General features: G+C 39.2%; 1 protein-coding gene across 1 annotated transcript in view; it reads right to left on the bottom strand.

Annotated features, from left to right (window-relative positions):
- The window catches only part of LOC115660503 (transmembrane protein 189-like), a 69,910-nt gene that overhangs the window by 18,729 nt on the left and 30,892 nt on the right, over positions 1 to 20,289 (bottom strand). The window contains exons 3-4 of the mRNA XM_030581975.1: positions 14,479 to 14,598; positions 4,561 to 4,652 (exon numbers count right to left, since the gene is read on the bottom strand). Coding sequence (XP_030437835.1) covers positions 4,561 to 4,652; positions 14,479 to 14,598 — 212 coding nt within the window. The remainder of the gene's footprint in view (positions 1 to 4,560; positions 4,653 to 14,478; positions 14,599 to 20,289) is intronic.

Below are 20,289 nucleotides of genomic sequence, written 5' to 3'. Positions count from 1 at the left end.
GTTCCAGAATGCTTCTGGCTAGACAGCTAGAAAACAGGCCGGGGAGGTGGAAACCAAGAAACTATGCTGCACCAGAAAACCCTGGGAAAAGATTGTGCATCAGCACCTCTGAAAACCAGGCCCCTAATTTAAAACGACAAATTAGAACATTTTGGTCTCCAAGTCTATCTTTGGGACCAGATTCCTTCCATAACTGCACATCTCATTGTTCGCAACTGAGTCTGTATATCAGCCAATTAGAGGGCTAATCTCCCATCTGCAATATGACATTATTGTCACTGCATGTGCACTTGTGTGTAACAGAATTATGAAATTCTGGCACTAAATCATAGACCTTCACCCTGGCCTGTGTGTCCAGTATTACTTCAGACTAATCCTTTGCTGCTTCAGGGAGGAATCTGGGAAGATCTTTTGTCCCTTTGTTCAGTGTGTCTTTCATTCAGGGAAGCTGGAGACCTCTCTCTCCTTGTCTCTGTTCTTTGTCAGGTTTCCAAGCCAATTGCTAAATGATGCCTGCCTCTGCACAATGACTTCAATGGGAGCAGTAGGAACTAAGTACTTCTGGGAATCAGGCCCCCTTCCTTTAGGTTCCAAAACATGGATTTAGGTGTCAACCTTTAGGCACCCAAGTCTGGAATGTTCTATAGCTATTTGCCTTCTTTTAGTTTAAATAGCCTGTTATTAATTAGTTAGATCCTAAATACATTGTTATGAGCGGGAAAATGGTTCAAAAATAATATCCCATCTCTTTCTGATAATATTGATATAATATTTCCTGTAATCTGATGTGCCTCCCCAGAGATATTAGTAAAATTAATGGTTGCAATTCTGGCATTATATAAGAGAAAAAGATACACCCTCAGAAATGGGGAGATTGACATTTAAGCTTCATGTGTTTGTATAGTCTTAGCATTACAGCTTCACCGTAAATTTCTTTGCTATGGAGATTGTTACTAATATGTGAACGACAACTCTGAGGGTACGGATTCTATCATGAAAATGAATAAAATATAAACATTACAGGAAAGAAAGACCTTGCAAGGTCAACTGTAGAGCAAGGGCAAACCCAGAAGCTACACACAGAGGCATCAAGCTGCAGTATGTGTGGTTCACAGGCAGGACTCTAAGGAAATTCTGAAAACAATGAGTCAAAGGAGAAAAGGGAAGAAGTATTACAGCATCAGATAGGTCATGGTCTTAGCAGCTCAGCAGCAAGAAATATGTGAGGATTGCTGAGAGTATGAGAAAAATCCAACCACTTTGCCAGCCTCTCAAATACAGCCTCAAACCCGTCATTGTCTTGTGACTGATTTTTAAAGAAGGAGGCAAAAAGTGCTTAGCAACCACAAGCGCCAAACACAGCCATGAAAGGTCAAGAAATATGGTATAAAAATTATCACTTAAATGTAAAGGGCAAATTCCCACCCCTCAATCAAGAGCAGTTAAAATAAATGCACAGTTCAGTCTCAACTATCCAACCTCAGGTTATCTGAAATGCGAGGTTAAAACCCATGGTACAGCTCTTTCATGTAGTTATGCACAATGCATTTCTAGCCCTTTCATACAAAAGCCTATCTTCCCAAAGATTTAAGAAAATTTGGAATATAATAGGGCAGGGGAAAAAATCCGGGTTGTACTGGAGAATTTAGGAGTAAGTAATTTTTACATACTTATCTCAAAGCATTTTAAAAAGAAAAGCAAATATAATCTCAATTTTACAGATATGGACGGACACTGAGGCACAGAGAGATAAAGAGACATGCCCAAGGTCACATAAGTAGCCAGTGGCAGAAACAGATATTAAAACCCAGTTCACCTGACTCTCAATCCAGTGCCCTGATTACACTGCCTCTCAGTTTAACAGAGATATTATATACATAACACACACACACATTTTCAAAATATAAGTAACTTGATTTTGCAAAAAAGTGGTAAATACCTAACACTTTCACTGACTTCAATATTTATTTTGCCTTGGCCTGAGGACTTTAGGGACTTGAATTCAAGAGGAGCTGTGAATGCTCTGCACTTTTGAAAATCTTGGCCATTTTCTCTAGCCTTGATCATACACATATTGCTCCTTCAATACATACAAAAGGCAACTGTTAAAGTCATCTCCCTTGATCCAGCTGATGAGCATGCCACTCTTCAGTATGAATTTCTTCCACTATTGCATCAGATATAAGCTCATCATCTATTTCAAGGCTCTGCCCATTTCACTTATATCCACCTATATCAAGTTTAGCACTACTCCTAGACCATCCACTCCATCAATATTCCTTCTCATCTCTAGCCATTTGCTTCTCACAAAGTCACCTGACCTCCGTGACATCTGCCATGCAGCTATCTATGTAGGCACATTAAGCTGGTCTGCAAGGACCCCTTCCATGTCCAGAATTAAGACCCACTTCTTCCATCCTTCCTATCATGAATCTAGTTGACTTATATAAACATTCTTATCTCTCTCAACTTCTTGAATGTTTGGAAAATACCTTAGAGAGACAAGGTGGATGAGGCAATATATTTTATTGGACCAACTTCTCTGTTAAAAAAAAGGAAAGCTTTCGAGCTACACTGAGCTCTTCTTCAAGTCTGGAAAAGGAACTCAATGTCATAGCTAAACACAAGGTGGAACAGATTGTTCAGCATAAGTAGTTAACACACAGTCTGATGGACTTGCCTCTTCCACCAACTGAAGTTGGTCTCACCCACCTGCCTGGCTCTCTAATTTCCCTTTACCAACACGGCTACAGCACTACAAATGGAAAATATACTGTGAGGGCTACCAAATAGCTAAATATAAATAAATAATATGCATTTAAAAATTCACCAGATAATGTTAGATAGGACTGACTTTAGATGGAGACCGATAATTAATTTAATTGTACCATTTCTGTTAAATAAAAAGGTTAAATTATTTTAAGTACAAAACACCACTAGTTACATTGTTATATATTGTTCCTGGGTGTTGCTAAATTGCAATTAATAATTTTGAGACTAGTCCTTTAAAATAATCCACTCTTTCTTAATGAAAACTAGAAGCATTCATATATTGAAAATTCAGATCAGAAGTCAGAGTGGAAAAATGAAAACATAAATATGCAAACAAAACCTAACATATCTCTGATATATATGACCAAACTTGTTGATATCTAAATAGTGTGTGTACCCATGTGTAACATACACATATACATTCTTACACTTTATTTATTTGTATATACCTCAGATGTCACCACTTTGAGCCCATGCCTCATTTATGTCTATTAATATTTTGTTTTGTGAAAGGAAGGTATATATGCTATACCACATATAAAACTAAGTGAGGATAAGATGGAGCTTTTGTAATGTATATCATACGAACAGTTTAATCAACCCTGTTACTTTCATATTACTAAACAGCTTCACATATAGTATTTCAATGACCTGATTAAGTGCCAGATTTGGCAACTGTGCGCACACACATACAAAAATGAAGATAAGATGGATTCTTTTGTCAAAGATGTATTTGAGATTAACAGCAAGCTGGCAGATTGAATGTGTTACACTGCACTGAGGCAATTACTGTAGTAGGTAAAGCAAGTGATAAAAGATTTATTTAATACAAGGCTGATATTCATTAATCTCTTTAAACCCCATGTTAAGGTTGTTTAAAGCGCTGTAGATCTTCTCTGGGAAGGGCTGTTGAATCTATGACAGAAAAGGCAGACCTGCATAAATGCAGTGCAAGTCTCCATGGACTATGACATTTCTATACCTCCACAGGGAGGCCAGTATTTTAGATTAGTTTGGTTAGCACTGCAGATGCAGCATGCTGATTTACTAAACTCTGATGCAAGTATCAAAAATAATTAGCGTATCAAAGATCACTTTCTTTCCCCTCTTTTATTACTGTGCTAAATATGGCATTGTCACAAGGAAATAACTTATTTCACTGGTGTTCAGACACTAACGGCAGACTTCATAAAATTGTACGTTTCTAATAAGATCTGTTTTTTTCCAGTGCTGATCTTTTTTTAAAATGAATATATTATACAATTGCACAAAAGTCACTCAGTTACACCCCTCCTTCCACATATCTCAATACAAGGTACTAATAAGCATTTCTAAAAATTAAACAGTTACTTTGGTGCTCCGATACTATAGTAAGAGGCACATTACAAATACCTAGATTCAGTGCATAAGCTTTTCTGAACTGCATTTTATATGTCACAGATTAAACTTGTTCAATGGATGACCTGAGCACTCAAATTTCATGCTTTTACAACAGCATTCGCTTTATAAAAAAATCAATTATTTTTGGATGGGTACACAGAAAAATACTCTCTTTGAAACAAGTTAATTTCTTCAGTGTGTAAGTGAGATCTATTTCTCAATACATAAGAAAGAATGAACGCTGTCTCAAGAGTTTTGGTCAAGGTTCCCAGGTACTGCTGGTGGATGAGTGCTTAAAACCAGAAAGACACCCACAACCCTTCCTAATTTTTTTATTTTCAGAAAGCATATTAAAATGTTTATTTCTAGTCTACTGCTCATATTGAATGCAAGTCAATTTCTCCTTACCTTGCCAATGACAGGGATATCAACGGAACCCCAGGTATCAGCTCCCCAGTGAACCATGCCTGAGGCAAAATCAGCTGTAATAATTCCAGCAACTGGAAATAAAAAAGAATGTTACCAGTAGAAGCTAATTTACACACTGAAGTTACATCAACCACTTACCCCACGCAGCAGATAAAATTAAAAAAAAAAAAGTCACTGATTCCCAAATGCAAAAATATTTTTTATAAGACCACACAAAACTAGCAAAATTCAGTTTAAATCAATTTCAATTAAAAAGAAATGTAAAGTCTCTATTTAAAAACATATTAAAAAGCTGCTTCTGGAATCATGCAGAATCAGAAAATCTGTTTTACATATAAAACTGCAGCAAGTCAGCAGGAGCCAACTTCATTTTCATAGTAATCCATTAATCAGTTTTTAAAGGTTTCTCTATGGTAGGTTTACTTAACCCAACCTAGCACAAAATAATGGGGTTAGCCCAGTGTTTCTCCAACATTTTTTCAACCATATTCTTCCTTATCTCCCTCTCTCTCCCTTTCTCTATGTGGCCTGTACAGTTTCATATCTTTACTGAAATACCTTCCAGAAATGCCGTTTATTCCAGCAACATAAGATGGTTCCATTGTGCTGAGAGCCTTTTCCAAAAGAGCAAAATTCTCCCGAGACTGGGGTTTCCAGATCTGAATGCCTAATTTCATATTCTAGCTCAACAAGAGCAAGGCTTCAAAAATACTAGATCAGGGTTTATTGTGATCAAACTACGAGAGCTACTTATATTGAACTATTCCCTCATTTTCAAATGCTGGTTCAATATTAACATCTAGCAAAAATGCTGAAGATTTGTATTACTGTTTCATAAGTTTTATATACAGCATATCAGTAACCCAATCTACTGTCCATAAAACTCTATTCTAGTTATTCAAATACAACTGAAAGGATTTTTTAAAATGGGCTAATTATCTAACTCCAAGATTCACGATTTGCCTGTCAAACTAAAGCCAAGTAGTCAATTCAAAACAAACATAATACCTGTTACTTTTCCCCCATCAATTCTTTGCATTGTCCTCCTTAGCTACCATGTAAACAAACTCCCCTTCACAATAAATAAATTCTTCATGCAAACATCTTTGTCCTGAATTAAAAAAAAATATATTTAAATCAGTATGACATGTCACTGCAACAACTAGATTTAATAACCACCCTGAACTTGTATTCGCAGATTCCCAGGCCAGAAGGGACCAGTGTGATCATGTAGTCTGACAACCCATATAACACAAGCTATTTAACTTCCCCGCAATAATTCCTCGAGCAGATCTTTTAATAAAACATCCAGTCTCAATTTAAAAATTGTCAGTGATAGAGAATCCACAATGACACTTGGTACACTGTTCCAATACTTAATTACTTGCATTGTTTAAAATGCATGCTTTATTTCCAGTCTGGATTTGTCTAGCTTCAACTTCCAGCATTGCATCATGTTATGTCTTTCTCTGCTAGACTGAAGAGACCATTATTAAATATTTGTTCCCCATGAAGATATTTAAACACTGTAATCAAGTCACCCCTAAACCGTCTCTTTGTTAAACTAAATAAATTGAGCTCCTTGAGTCTAACACTATGAAGCATGTTAGTATTCAGACTAAAGGATTTTCCTAAAGTCAACCGCACTTATCCTAATATTTCAAACGGGCCATTAATTTCAGAGTCTATTTTAAGGGCTAAACCCCAGAGTCCGATGGATTTTCATAGGAGTTGTTTACTTGAGCATGGGCTGGCATAAAAACAGAGCGAGGACTTCAAATTTTCGCCTTCTAATAGTGTCTTCTATGTTGCATAAAATATTTCTCCCTCCTTCTGGGAGATGTTATTTGTCAAAATCTAGAAATGTAGATAATTTCAGTGGGAGCAGGATTATATCCTTAATTCAGTCTTCCTCTAACATGCAAACTGGGTGTAATTAACAAAAATAGCACTATAACAACAAATGTGATAGTTAATTTTGTTTTATGGCATGACTACCACTGGTACAGACAAATGGGTAAGTCCTTGTCTTCTGTCAGGTAAGCAGTGGTGCCCACATGAGGTACAGGAATTTTTATGCACAGTTCTAAGTCCTCTTCCATGCAGGCAAACTCCCCAGCTGATGACTGCAAAGTCTGTATAATATAGGTTAGTCTGCCTTGACTTCCTAATTTTAGTCACTCAGCCCAAGCTATACATCTGATTAGACAGCTTTGTGGGCATCTGTACCTCTGTGGTCATGCCCTGGAAAATGTGATGTACAGAAAATGTATTAAAATTGTAGAGTTAGCATTCTAATGCTCAGGGGTTTCCTGGTCCTGCTTGCAGGTTAGGGAGCTCTGTAGGGAAGCAGGAAAGCAGCAAACAAACAGTCTAGAGTAAGATGGGGCAAGTTATGCCTCTGTTTTAGGGAGCAACCTGCTTTGTGTTTCATCATTCTGAATTCTAAGAAAAAAGTAGCATTACACTGCAACCTTCCATAAAGAGTATTTTATCTAACTTCTCTGTTGGTATGCTGTTACACATACCAGAAAACCATCAGGATAGTCAAAACAACTAAACTGTTTTTTGCAACACAAATTAAACATGTGAAAGTTTTCAAATGTTTTTTCCATTTCTGTCCACTCCCATGGTGTGACTGTCACTGCCTTACACAAATAGGTTTGACTAGCAATAACCTCAGCTCAAAAACCTCCTTAACCAGTTTATCCCACTTAAAGAGGTAAAAGAGACAGCACCTTTCTGCCACCCATGACAGAGAAGTCTTGGGACAAGATCAGAAGTAGACAGGTGTGTCAGAGAGCTGAAAAGGGCCCTCAGTTAGGGAGATTGCAGGTGAAAAAGAGAAAAGGCGACCTATGAAGGACGCTCCATATGTCTCGCTGATACAGGCAATGGCCTCTAGAACCAAATTTTTTCCAAGTGGGGGCACAGAAAGGGGTAAATGATCCCCTTACCTTGGGCTGGACAATCTCCTCCTTGACACTGCTTTCCTCCTTTCTTCTACCTCAGGGGCAGGGCAGCTAAGAGACTTGTCCAGCCCTGTGATAAGTGTCTGAAGCACAGTGAAAGTGCCTTTATCAGCCCTGCCTCAGGTGAACCAGTGACCATGTGCGAAGGGGACCCAGTGCCCCATGTTCACATCAGGCCCACAATAAAGTGCTGGAGAGTGGAGTTGCAGTGAGTTCCTGGCTAGCTTCTTTTTCTTTCCCAGCTGAAGAATGACGCAGGTTGAAAAGGTGCCACCTCAGCATGAGGCACCTGCTGCTTCTTCAGCACAGGCAAGAGTCAGCTGGGGAGTCTGGCTGCATGGAGGGGAGAAGGAGCTGGAGTGGACAGGAACATTTCTGTATCCCGACTGAGTACCACCATAGTATAGAAACAGACAGTGCTTAATTTCTAATGAAAGAGGTGACTGGGTTCAAGCAATTTTTTTTAACATTCATAACTGATGCAACAAGCCCAGAGGTGCCTGGCTATGTACTGCCACACCTAGAGTTGCTGGAAATATGCCTATTTGTCTGTATCTTGCACTTACCCAAGAAAACTCAGTGAGAAAATGCCATAGATCTGTGATGTATTCTGAGATGAAGTGCTACACCATGGGAAACAGAGAAGGTATGATGGTGTGGCACGAAGGTTGTATCAACATCAACTTGGGATGGCCACATTACTGACAAGTGGTAAAGTCACATGAAAATTATTCAAATACATCAACAGTGCCAGTAAAATCTTTATACCATACAGTCACGTATTCTATGCATTCCACATCCTTTACAGAAAAAAAAAATTTTAGAAACTGTTTGAAGGAGTTTTCAAAATTTTTATCTCTCTCCATATGTAAGGTCAGGTTCTCTTAGAACCCTTAGTCCAATGATGTAGGCCTCAGAATGATAAAGATTCTCTCAAATACATTTTAGAAACCTCTAAAATGTGATTACAATAGATTTTCTATTCAGAATAATGTGGTTTTTAAGGTTTGCTCTTCAAGGACTCAAAGCAAGTTTTAAGATTGGGCATCTCAGAGCTAAAAGCCAGTGGTTTATGCACTGGAAAGCTGGCAAAGTCCCCATCACACTGGCTGGTATAAAGTTTCATGTTTCTAGTCTGATGGGCTTCAAGATAGATATCTGACTCAGGGGGGAGGGTGTCACGAGCTGTCAGCCTCCATCCCAACCCCCGCTTTGCCTCCAGCATTTATAATGGTATTAAATATATGAAAAGTGTTTTTAACGTATAAGGGGGGGGGTGTCGCACTCAGAGGCTTGCGGTGTGAAAAGCACAAAAGTTTGGGAACCACTAGTTTAGGGAAAGATTTTCAAAAGTGCTCAGCTTTTGACTGACTAACTTTGCTCCCGATTAAGTCAACAGGAGCTTTATAAACGATTTGAAAGGGAGTTGGGTTAGGCCAGTGCCAAATGCTTTTGAAAATCCCGCCCTAAATTGTTTTCATGAAGACAGTTTAAGCTTGTGTGACAATTTAGGTATTCCAAGTATCTCCAACTGAATACTCATTATACTTGCACAAACCCTTGGCATTAGAACCTGTTTAACTAAGCACAAGGATGGGTGCAGCAATGCTGGCCCTTATTCTTTTCAGAAACTGACAGTGGTCCAGATGAACAGTCACCAGACACTGCCAGAAGGGATTAAAAGGGCAAAAACCCATCCCTATCAACTGCTGATTCTGTGTCTCCCCTCTGCCTATCTTCAGCTCCCGATTTCACAATCCTTCTTGACGGATCACTCTTATATGGATCATTATTAAATTCTAGCAACCTTGTTACCCTCTAGCCCAGGGGTCGGCAACCTTTCAGAAGTGGTGTGCCAAGTCTTCATTTATTCACTCTAATTTAAGGTTTCGTGTGCCAGTCATACATTTTAACCTTTTAAGAAGGTCTTTTTCTATAAGTCTATAATATATAACTAAACTATTGCTCTACGTAAAGTAAATTAGGTTTTTAAAATGTTTAAGAAGCTTCATTTAAAATTAAATTAAAATGCAGAACCCCCTGGACCAGTGGCCAGGACCCAGGCAGTGTGAGTGCCACTGAAAATCAGCTCGTATACGCATGCCATAGGTTGTCTAGCCCCTGCACAGAATTAGATGCAGCTACTACGGAGGCAGCTGCGCAGACAAGCAAGGGACAGCCAACACAGATCTCTGTGGCTGCTAGCAGGAATAGGTACATACATGCTAGAACATCCACATTGCCTGTATGCTGTCTGGGTTACTGGGGACCCAAATAATTTTTAAGGAGTTAAACAGAAAGCTTCTGAGCACCCTCAAACATGGTTTTATTATATAAATGTATATATTGTTTCAAACAATCATAAGAATCAACCAAAGTGGTATCGCTTTTTGTACATTTCTTTTATTCTGTATTTTTAAATTACACTGAATTCAGTAAAGGTGTTATATATCATACAGCCAGGCATTCCATATGTACTAGATAAGATTTACATTTCCATAAGTTAAATTTGGGGCTAAAAAAATAAATGGTTGCGTGTCCTTTTAAAGAGCTAAGTAGAACAGAGCACAGTTTAAATGAATAATGCATTTTTTTTAAAATGGAACAAAGTACTATAAGTGGGGCGCATTAGTTCCCAAGCACGTGAAATTTATTGTCATGCAGGTGCCCACTGGGAATAATTTATGCACCTTCTATTAAGAAAATATTTTACATTTAAATTTACATATTTTGCTTATTAGGACTAAGCTTGCGAGGATCCTTTTTGGAGGTGCCAAGCCCTCTGGTGTGGACTTTATAAAGTGTCCACTTAGCAGGAAAAGTAATGAAACACATACATGGGTGTTTTCCAAAGAGAAATGTTCTGTGAATACTGGGCTTCCCACATGCTCTTTGTAAACTCAGCTTGACAGTCTGCAGACTAGTTTACAGAAGTCTTCTATTTTGCCTTGTACAATCAAAACCAAGCAAAACTCACTACCTCTTGTTTCAGAACCTCTTCACTCAAATGCATTAAATCAAACCAAATCAATAGTAGTGTATTAAATTACAAAACAAGAAGAAAACTTCACAACTACAAACTATCTGGGTCAAAAGGAAAGGAAAGCAGCATTCACTTACAGTATATACAATATTCTTAACAACCTAATCTCTCTCCATCATCTCTCATTACGACTGAATGCAAAAACAAACAAAGAGCTCCAGGAAATGTATTTCAGTCATCACAGGTCTTTGTGAGCAGCACAACCCTTGTGAAATTCTAAGGTTTATAAAACCGAACAGACTTTTAAATCATTCTTTATTAAAGCACAGCTGAAATCGATGTTAAATCTTCACTCTCTAAAACGTTCAAAAGCACTGATGCTTGCAAGGTATTAATAAAGCAAATCCATTCAGATCACAGTAGTTCACCTCGCTAGAATTAAAACCATGACCCCTGAGACAGACTCCAGTGTTCCCCTCATCTCTTGCTGTGGGACACGGATGGGATATTGTTGCTGGGCCATGCACAGGAGAAGATAGCAATCTCCTACTCCACATACCAGCCTCTCTCCTCTCTGAAGAAGATTCATGTAGACACTCTGCCACGCAGGACAGAAACAGGACATGGCTAGGACTGGAGAGGTAGGGAGCTGGGGGAGAGAGAGACACACAGGAGAGGTATATTCCACTCCAGAAACTACATAAGGATATATCACTCTGTGATGCTTCCACACCCCTCCAAGAGGTCATAGGGTGTTATCAACAGCTGGGGTATAGTACAAAGGGCAAGTACAACCAGCATGAGCCAGTAAGGTGATATGGGGATTGTGACCCTAGATATCCATGGAGCCATAGCTTTTTCAGTCTGTGGCCTCCATATACCCTAATGGACCCCCACGCTGGGTGAATAAGCTGATCCAGAAATATTGCATTAGTGAGTCCCACTTTTTTGGTTTGAGAGGAGGGCTGGAAATACTTCACAAAACAGTCAACGTGGAAGCAAGAAGTACAAGAAAGCATTTATATAAGGGTTTTTCACTTAGTTCAGCAGGCTCTAGAGATTTAGATAGTTGGGATAAGCCTCTGAGCTATTCACCTATTAGCAATAATTACAACTGATTTAAAATATCTTAAGGCCTTCCCATGGTTCACCTACAACAACACTGCCTTCCTATAACTCTACATGAAGATAATTGGAAAGAGACTTAACTAAAAAAAGGAACAAACATGAGACCAACATGCTCGGGGAAGGCAAGTGGGGCAATTTTCCCCAGGCCCCCATGAGAGTTTTTCGGGGCCCCTGGAGCGGGGTCCTTCACTCGCTCCGGGAGCCCCGGAAAACTCTCGCGGGGCCCAGGCCCCCAGAGCTTCTTCCACTCTGGGTCTTTGGGGGCAATTCAGTGGTGGGGGGTCCTTCCGCTCAGGGACCTGGCGCCAAAGTGCCCCAAAGACCCAAGGCAGTTGTTTTACAGTTTATTACATAGGAAATATTGCCAATTTCTAAGGGAAGTGGGTGGGAAGGACATTTTTAAACAACCTGGAAAATCTGGAAAAGCTGCTGACGAGCAGTACAAGTAAGGGCAGGTCTACACAACTGCTTAAGTCTAACTTATGTTGCTCAGGAGTGTGAAAAAGCCCTACCCTACTTGAGCAATGCAAGTCTTGAATTGTCCACACTGCTCTCCCACTGACAAAGCTTCTGCTTCTCACTGAGGTGGAGTAATTATGCAAATCGCAGAGCGCTCTCCCACTGGCACAGCGTGTCTTCACCAGACGTGGTGCAGTTGTACTGATGTAGTGTAGACTTGCCTTCAGTGATATGTAATGCGATTCCAAATACCACTGCACTCAACTGGATTACATGAGCTTGAGTGAGTAATCAGTGTCAATTGCAGATTGAATGGGAAAAATTCCTGCACTTGAATCCATGGAGCTGGGCCCCTATGCCTGCAGGGAGACCCAGAAAAGTCACTGGGGTTCAGCTGTGTGGATCAGATTGCAGGATCAGGGCTTTGGTCTCTGAAAGCAAACAAGTGCCTTCAGAATATTTCAGGAAATGAAAACTAGAATTTAAATCAAGAATGTCTTTATAGTTGTTTGAGAAAAAGGTGAAGAGATTGCATCTGAGCTGTTAAAATATTTGTATTATGGTTGTGATATGTCCATAAGGTATTCATCAGAAAATACTCATATATCCATACTTCTCAAGACTATGCTCTCCCATGTATAACACTCATGGAGTGTGGCTGGAACGAACTTCTGTATAAGTTCCCCTTGTGAATTAAATTCATACCAGCACTACAGGAGCACTACATTATTCATAAAGTGCTCCCATCCCTGCCTCATATACCCAGCACTTGACAGGCTTTTTGTGGGATACAAGGTGAATGGAGATTTCAACTGAATCTGGTCCTAAACTGTTTTTCCACAGCTCAATTGGCTGGACAACCTAACGTTGCAATTGCAAAGTCAGTCGGCTTCACTAGAGAGGAATAGCTACTGCTTTAACAGGACACCTGAAATGAAATCTGCATAGCACCCTGAGAATGCCCATGTTTGTACATCAGGTTCTTATTTACATTTGAGGCATTAAAATAGACTTCACGGTTGATTGCTTCTGCTAGACCAGTGGAATTAGGCACTCTAAGTACCTTAGTATTTGGAGTATGATAGTGCAGATACTACAGGTGGCAAAACAAATAATAGATACAAATAAATTGTGATAAACCAATTCTTTTATTTTTCAGTGGAAGTTTTGAGTTTGTGTTGCTACAGACAGACGTTATAAATTTGTTGCTGCATTTATATTTAATATGTGTAAAAGAGGGATGAAATAGACTTTAGAAATGCTGGTGAAATATTTATAAAACCACAAAGAAGCTAAGTAACTGGAAGAGAGGAAAATAAAATAGTTCACACATGGGATTAAATATACAAGTCTAGCTTTTAACCTGACAGTTTCTCCACAATGCAACTGAGTACATTGCCAGCATGTCACAGATCTGCAACACCTGAGCTGGCAGGGTGAGAAAAGTGATAAAAAGAGGGTGCAATAACATAATTCTGTCCTTAACACATTCATCCCAAAATATTCCTGCAGATCTGTTCCACACAAAGGCATCTTTAAGAGTACAGTCCTCCTCTACTACACAAGAGTTTCTAACAAGTTTTTCCCCTTGACAAAAATATCAGCAAAACATTTTTTTCCAGGATGGCACTAAAGTTTAAGATTTCTTCCCTCTTTTTCTCATTATTTCAATATATTTAAGTACTACAGATGAAAATTTCACAAACCATATGCTACAAAGAGCAACTTAGACATGGCATTAAAACAATGTCCAGAAAGTCTATAAGCCCGAGGTAATATCACCAAGTGAATGCTAATTATGGTGGAAAAGACACTATATGGACACCAATTCATCAAGTAGCAAATGTGATAATACAATCCACTGATCCTTTCTCAGTGTTCTCTCTTCATTTTTTTAATATGTTAGGATGACCAAATGTCCTGATTTTATTAGGACAGTCTCGATATTTGAGGTTTTTTCTTATATAGATACCTATTACCCCCCACCCCCATCCCAATTTTTCACACTCGCTATCTGGTCACCCTATTATATATACACATACATAAGTTAAGCACATAAGTGCTTTGCTGATTCGGCCTATAATTCTATATCCTGCCATTTCAAAAATACAAAACATAGGTGCTTATTCAAATCCTTTGGCCTAGAACAATAATGCTATATTGCCTGTATACACGGGTAGTTGTGATACCAACCTTAGTTCTGCATTTCTCTACATTTCTGTTTTGGCAATTCTTACAGCTAAATTAAAAACACATTTACAACAATGTCTGCCATATTGCTGCAAAATGTGAAGATGTGAACTGTGCGTATTGATAATTTTAAAATATGATGAGGGTTAAAAGACAAATACTTACCTACACCTGCTATTATTTTATAAAGATGATTTGCTGAAAAATGGATTAACCGGAGCAGAAAGTCAACTGTGACCAAGATTATGCAAAGGATAACAGAAACCCATTCCTGCAACCGTTTACCTACAAAAGAGAAAAAATAAGAAACAATAAATTTAGTACAAACTGACTGGAAAGGAGGAATGAGAAGGACACCGGGGAAGAAAGTGGTGGGAAAGAAGTGAAGGAGAATAAGAAGGAAAAACTACAAGTATATTACAAACACTATTTGTCTTACTAAAAAACTATTTGTCCTTCTACTGTGATTCCTTAGTAAATCTTGCCCAGAACACAGGCGTTAAAGGTATGCAAGTGAGTGGATCATAAGAAAAAGAAATAACCAATTGCAGTCTGCTCAAGGACTAATGTTTATAATGAGGAAAATAATACTTGGGTATGGAACCTGACCATCCCAAGGAACCCTTCCATCTTGAAAGCAGTCAGCTGCTAGCCTTTCCTTTGGGCACCTGCATAAAGAAAGGATTAAGCAGAGCTGAAGTTACCCTGTTGTTTACTGAGGAGCAAGGTAGTGCTCAAGAAATCCGTCAGAAGATCTCAAATAAGGCCTCAGTCTTGCCCAGGGATCCAAAGTGCTTTTCCTATCTTCTCCATATGTAAGGTATTTTCCAAGAAGCTGTGAGAAGAGAGACATCTTGTTATAAAAGTGGACTAGCGTCTGCCCTCAGTTTATCATCTCTCTCAGGAGGTCATGGGAAGAAAGTGCTAGGACTTATTCATTAAAATTCTGTTTTCTAAATTTTCTACTCCTTTTAAATAATTTAAATCCTAAATTAATAAAATTTAGCATGTGAGACAGTGCACCGGGCCAAACCTAAGTATCAATGTCAGCCACACATGGGGTCTTCTGCAGTGTCATGGTACCAAATCCTGTCTTGCCACAGTTTAGTATCACCTCAGATTACCTACAGCAGAGGCAAGTGCCACAAACTTCAGCTGTAAAGACTCTAGCACAGTGGTGGGCAACCTGCAGCCAATCATGGTCATCTGCCGGCAGGCCGCCAGTTTGTTTACATTTGCTTCCAGTGGCCGCGGTTTGCTATTCCCAGCCAATGAGAGCTGCGGGAAGTGGCGGCCTGCACATTCCTGTGGCCTGCACTGCTTCCCGCAGCTCCCCATTGGCTAGGAACGGTGAACCGTGGCCACTGTGGGAGGCTGTGCAAATATAAACAGTCAGCAGATTACCCTGACAGGCCACATGTTGCCCACCACTGCTCTAGCATCTGGCCGACCCCCATATACACTCTTCCACTGCCTTCAACTCCACGTTCTGTCCTGGGCCACAGACATCCTACTTCCGAGATTCACTTCTCCCACCTGGCCTCCTAACTGCCCCAGAATCTCCTCCTGGGTTTATGGCCCATCCTCCTCTTCAGCTGGAGATTTAGAGCAGCATAAAGACCACCATTAGCAGGCTCCCCAGACTGCTGTCTGCTGACCAGACACAGCTCAGCTGATTCAGCTCACCAATCCAAAAGGCACTGCCCAACCCTAAACTTCCAACTTCCATGTCAGATACATCTCCCAAGCCATTCAGGACAGTGGAGTTAGCTATATTAAGGCCTGCAGTTGATTTAGATGATTTAAATTACTTAAAAGGGGCATAGAATTTAGAAACCAACCACAGTTGGTGTAAAATCAGCATGTCATCTTTGAACTCAATGGAGCTAGCCCGATTTACACCAGCCAACGATCTGGCCCCAAGATTAAATCATCAAAAAAACTTAATTCTCAGGCAGACTCAGAGAGTGATGACAAACTGAGGGCAGATGCTAGTCTATTCCTCATAATTCAGATTATGTAAGGACTAATGGCCTCGACTAACAAAAACATCTCTTCTTGCACCTTCTGGAAAAATCACCACACCACACAGGAAAAGTGAAACTGCTATTAATTAATGTCAGTATTAACTTTGAAGAAGTGCACAGAAATTAGTTAACTCTTTTCAGATGGTCTTCCACTGATTTGCTGGAAATGTAAATGTCCAAATAGCCACCTCTACTTATTACAGTGCCACCAGCTGACTCTTCGTGCAACCCCAGTTACTGTATTCAGGCTATTTAAAGAAGCCTTCATAGAAATTGAGAACTTGATTCTGCTCCCATTGACTTCAATGGCTCATGATCAAGCCTTTTAAGGTTGTTGTATGCCAAGTTAAAATGTCAATGTTGCAGATACCTATTAAGAAATTTAGAAGCTTTTAATTCCATAAGACCCTACAAGCACTTTAGCATAGGAAGCTGGGACCATTAATGTTGGGCTAAACATAGTGTAGTAGAATCAACCTTCAAATGCACATTACACTAGTTTTTGGATCTGGAATTAAGTTCCGACATCACATATAGCATAACATTAAATCTCTCACAGTGTACTATAAGCAATTCTCTACTGGCCCAATCTACTAAAATGATTTATGCACAGAAAGTTTAACTGTACAGTAGGGAGACTGCTGCACATTTGCTCCCTCACAAAGAACTCTTGTCATTCAAGTCAGTAGTACAAATGCTGTTTGGGCAGATTTTCAACTGGTAAGAGATTTAGAGTTTTAAAATAAACTTTCAGTGCAAAAAGACAACATACATACTATATGGAATGTATACCATTTCTTATGCACAAACAAATATATTTTATGGCAATCACATCACCAAAAAACCTCACCAGCATTAAATAAGAGACCTGCCATAACACAACCTGTTACTCCTCAGAGTGATTAAAATATGATTTTGCCATATTGAAGCACTTTCAGCCCTCGCAGTCAGCAACGCCTTCCCTCCTCACCGTATTCATGATGTTTGTTTTAACAGATTACCTGCATGCCTGTCATTATGTTGATGAACAAATATAGGAGCACTTATGATTAAGATGTCTCTATTCCACTACATAAAAATAAATACTTACAAGGAAATATGTTCAGGTTTGTTTTGGTTTCGGCTTGCTGTTTCATCCGGGAAAAGAGTACATAAAATTACTGAAAACATTTTTGTGTTTCCTATTTGGAAATATAGAAGAACTTCTGTTTGAAAGGCCTGATTCTGCAGACTGTCTGCTCTCAAAACTTCCCACTGATATCCTGATCGGATACAAGCTACTCATGTGACCATTTATGGCTGTAACAGAAATTCAAGAAACATTGCTAGAATAAGCAGATACCAAAAATATGGAGTTGTTTGTTAGCAAGTAGAATTTATAACAATGAAGAAACTATCTTCCACCATTCTGTACATTTAAGTCATCTTGAAACATCCAGTAACTTTAAAAATAGAACCTGTCAAGAGATATTTTCCATTTTATTTGGTCTAAACACGTGTCTCTCTCATTTTAGGGTCTCCACCGATTTTCATAAAGTTTCCAATAAAAATGACTTTGTTGACACTACAATAAAACAGGGTGACAAACCCACAATTGAAAGCCCATGAAATAGCAGAATTACACGGGATGCCAGTACAGCTGTGAACAGGGGACTGCACAATTTGCTACCAAGCTCCTTTCTCTCACCCCTCCAATCGTGTACCCTTTTACCCTCTGCATCCACCTTCTCCCCTGTTGAAATCAAGAATGCAGGGTAGATATTAAAATTAACTAATACAGTAAGTGAACTGAAGAATTAGTGTCAGTCTAGCAAATTAAACAAGGGAATAACCTAATTTTTTCCCCATTTTTTCCTTTTTTATTACCAACAAATTAGAGGGCTCCAGTAGATTTTATCAAATACTGAGCTCTCCACTCTCTTTCTCAAGCTGTATAAATGCCTTGAACTCCCAAAAGAACATCACCATTCCTTAGCCCCATGTAGCTCTCTTTCATTTACCCACTTCCACAGCACCATTTTCAAAGATTTGTTACAGCCAAAGGGAACAAAGTGGAAATCCTGAAAGGATCTCTGCAGATTTTTCCAGAATTTTCACACTGCCCCCTCCACCAACTGTCCATAAGACCTCAACTCCCCTGCTGCCTATATCCTTTATGGATGACTCCTAAGATACTTAAAGATTAAAACAAAGGACAAGCCTCACAAGTCTTCCACAGAAATGCCAGCCGTAATAGTTTAGTCACACAATCCGAACACAAAAGGGAAGCCTAACCTTACCTTTGAAGTTGCAAGCCTTAGTCAATTTCAGAAAACAGAAGATAGGCACGACACAAAACATTATATAATTTATTGCATTACCTACACTCACACAGACTCACGCTATACAATCTGAGCAGACATACTAAATACAAAACCAGGTGTCATCTATTAAGATCAATATGTTTTATTTTTTTAAAAATAGTATTAAGCTATGTTAAAATAAAATGTATAAACATCTTCATGGAGCAACACTGCAAACACGTAGGAAATAAGAAAAATGTCTCTTTAATGCACAAGCCATTCAAAACTGGGCCCCAAGTGTTGTGAGAGGCAAACTACAATAGATAGCCTGCGGGCTCCTTTAGAACTGTCCAGGCACGGAATGTAGAAAGGAACAACAGTGCTTCTATAGTAGCATCAATTCCAATTGAAGCAAAATAATAGGAAGGAGCACAATATTCTACACTTGTATCACAAAAGGCTAAATCTCATATATTTTGTGTACAGTCACTCAGCCAGATGCTTAAAAAAAACCCCAGTCATATGTATTTTTTTAAATATTATCAAATTTTGCAAACTGCAGACTTCTAATTCACATATGTCTAAGTGATTGCAATTTTTTTTTCCCTTTAAGATACCACTTGCTTTCCTTTCAAATGAGCCATAATTTCTAACTATTCCCGTGGTGCATTTTAACTTAAATAAATCTATGCAAGTATGCTTTTGTAATCACTTATTTTGCAGTGTACTAATCTCTGCTATGGATTGTACATAGACATGAGATTAACTGAGTATATACACATATAAAAAACAAGCTAACTTCTGCAATAAAAAAGTTTCATCCCATGTGAATTAAAAACCTTACGTGTTGTCGTTGGTTCTAGTTCTCAGTGCTCTGGCACAGGACTGTTTTCTTTGAGTAGAACTGTGTGTACAGTTCCATCTCTGTAAGGGTTCACCACTGGTACATGCTGCGGTCATTATGGCCACACAACTATATTGACTGTGCCGTACCTAAAGCGTTCTGTATGTGAACAAAGAGCAGATATGTATAGCGATCACAGACTGACGTGCTCCTAAACAATGGGCCTGTGTCACAACTGGACTGAGATCAGAAGGTAGCATGCAAAGTCACAGGGATGCAAGCCTCGCTAAAATGACTTGTCAAAACCAGCATGTCCCAGTGTCCTTTATGGAGCCAAACCAAATGCTAGAGACTGCAAGAAATTTCCTAAACTATGCAAGTGCAAAAGCTGCTTAAGATCCAGTCTCCTGCTCTACTGCATGAGGGAAGAGGGTACAAATGACTTTGTAGGAGGAAGCAAAAAGATCACTGAAAGCAGAAAGCCTGGGTGACGGCCCTATGACGGCCCTAGGCACCAAAGACTATCTCTGAATCTCAAGCGACAGGACAGAGAAGCATTCTCTCTCTCTCTCTAAGGCTATGTCTACATTGCAAATTACTTCAGTATAATTTACGTTGCTCAGCAGTGTGAATAATCCACACCCCAAGTGAAATAAATTATACTGACCTAAGTGTCTGTGTAAACAGTGTTATGTCAGCAAGACAGCTTCTTCCATCAACATAGCTACCACCTCTCACACAGAGGCAGGAGTTATTAAGCAGACAGGAGAAATCCCTCCAGTTGGTTTAAAGCACCTTCTCCAGAAGATCACTTAGTCTGACC

Source organism: Gopherus evgoodei, chromosome 12 (assembly GCF_007399415.2).
Source record: "Gopherus evgoodei ecotype Sinaloan lineage chromosome 12, rGopEvg1_v1.p, whole genome shotgun sequence".
Lineage (NCBI taxonomy): Eukaryota > Metazoa > Chordata > Testudines > Testudinidae > Gopherus > Gopherus evgoodei.
Note: the sequence above shows the minus strand (reverse complement) of the source record. Positions and strands in the feature narration are given on the sequence as shown.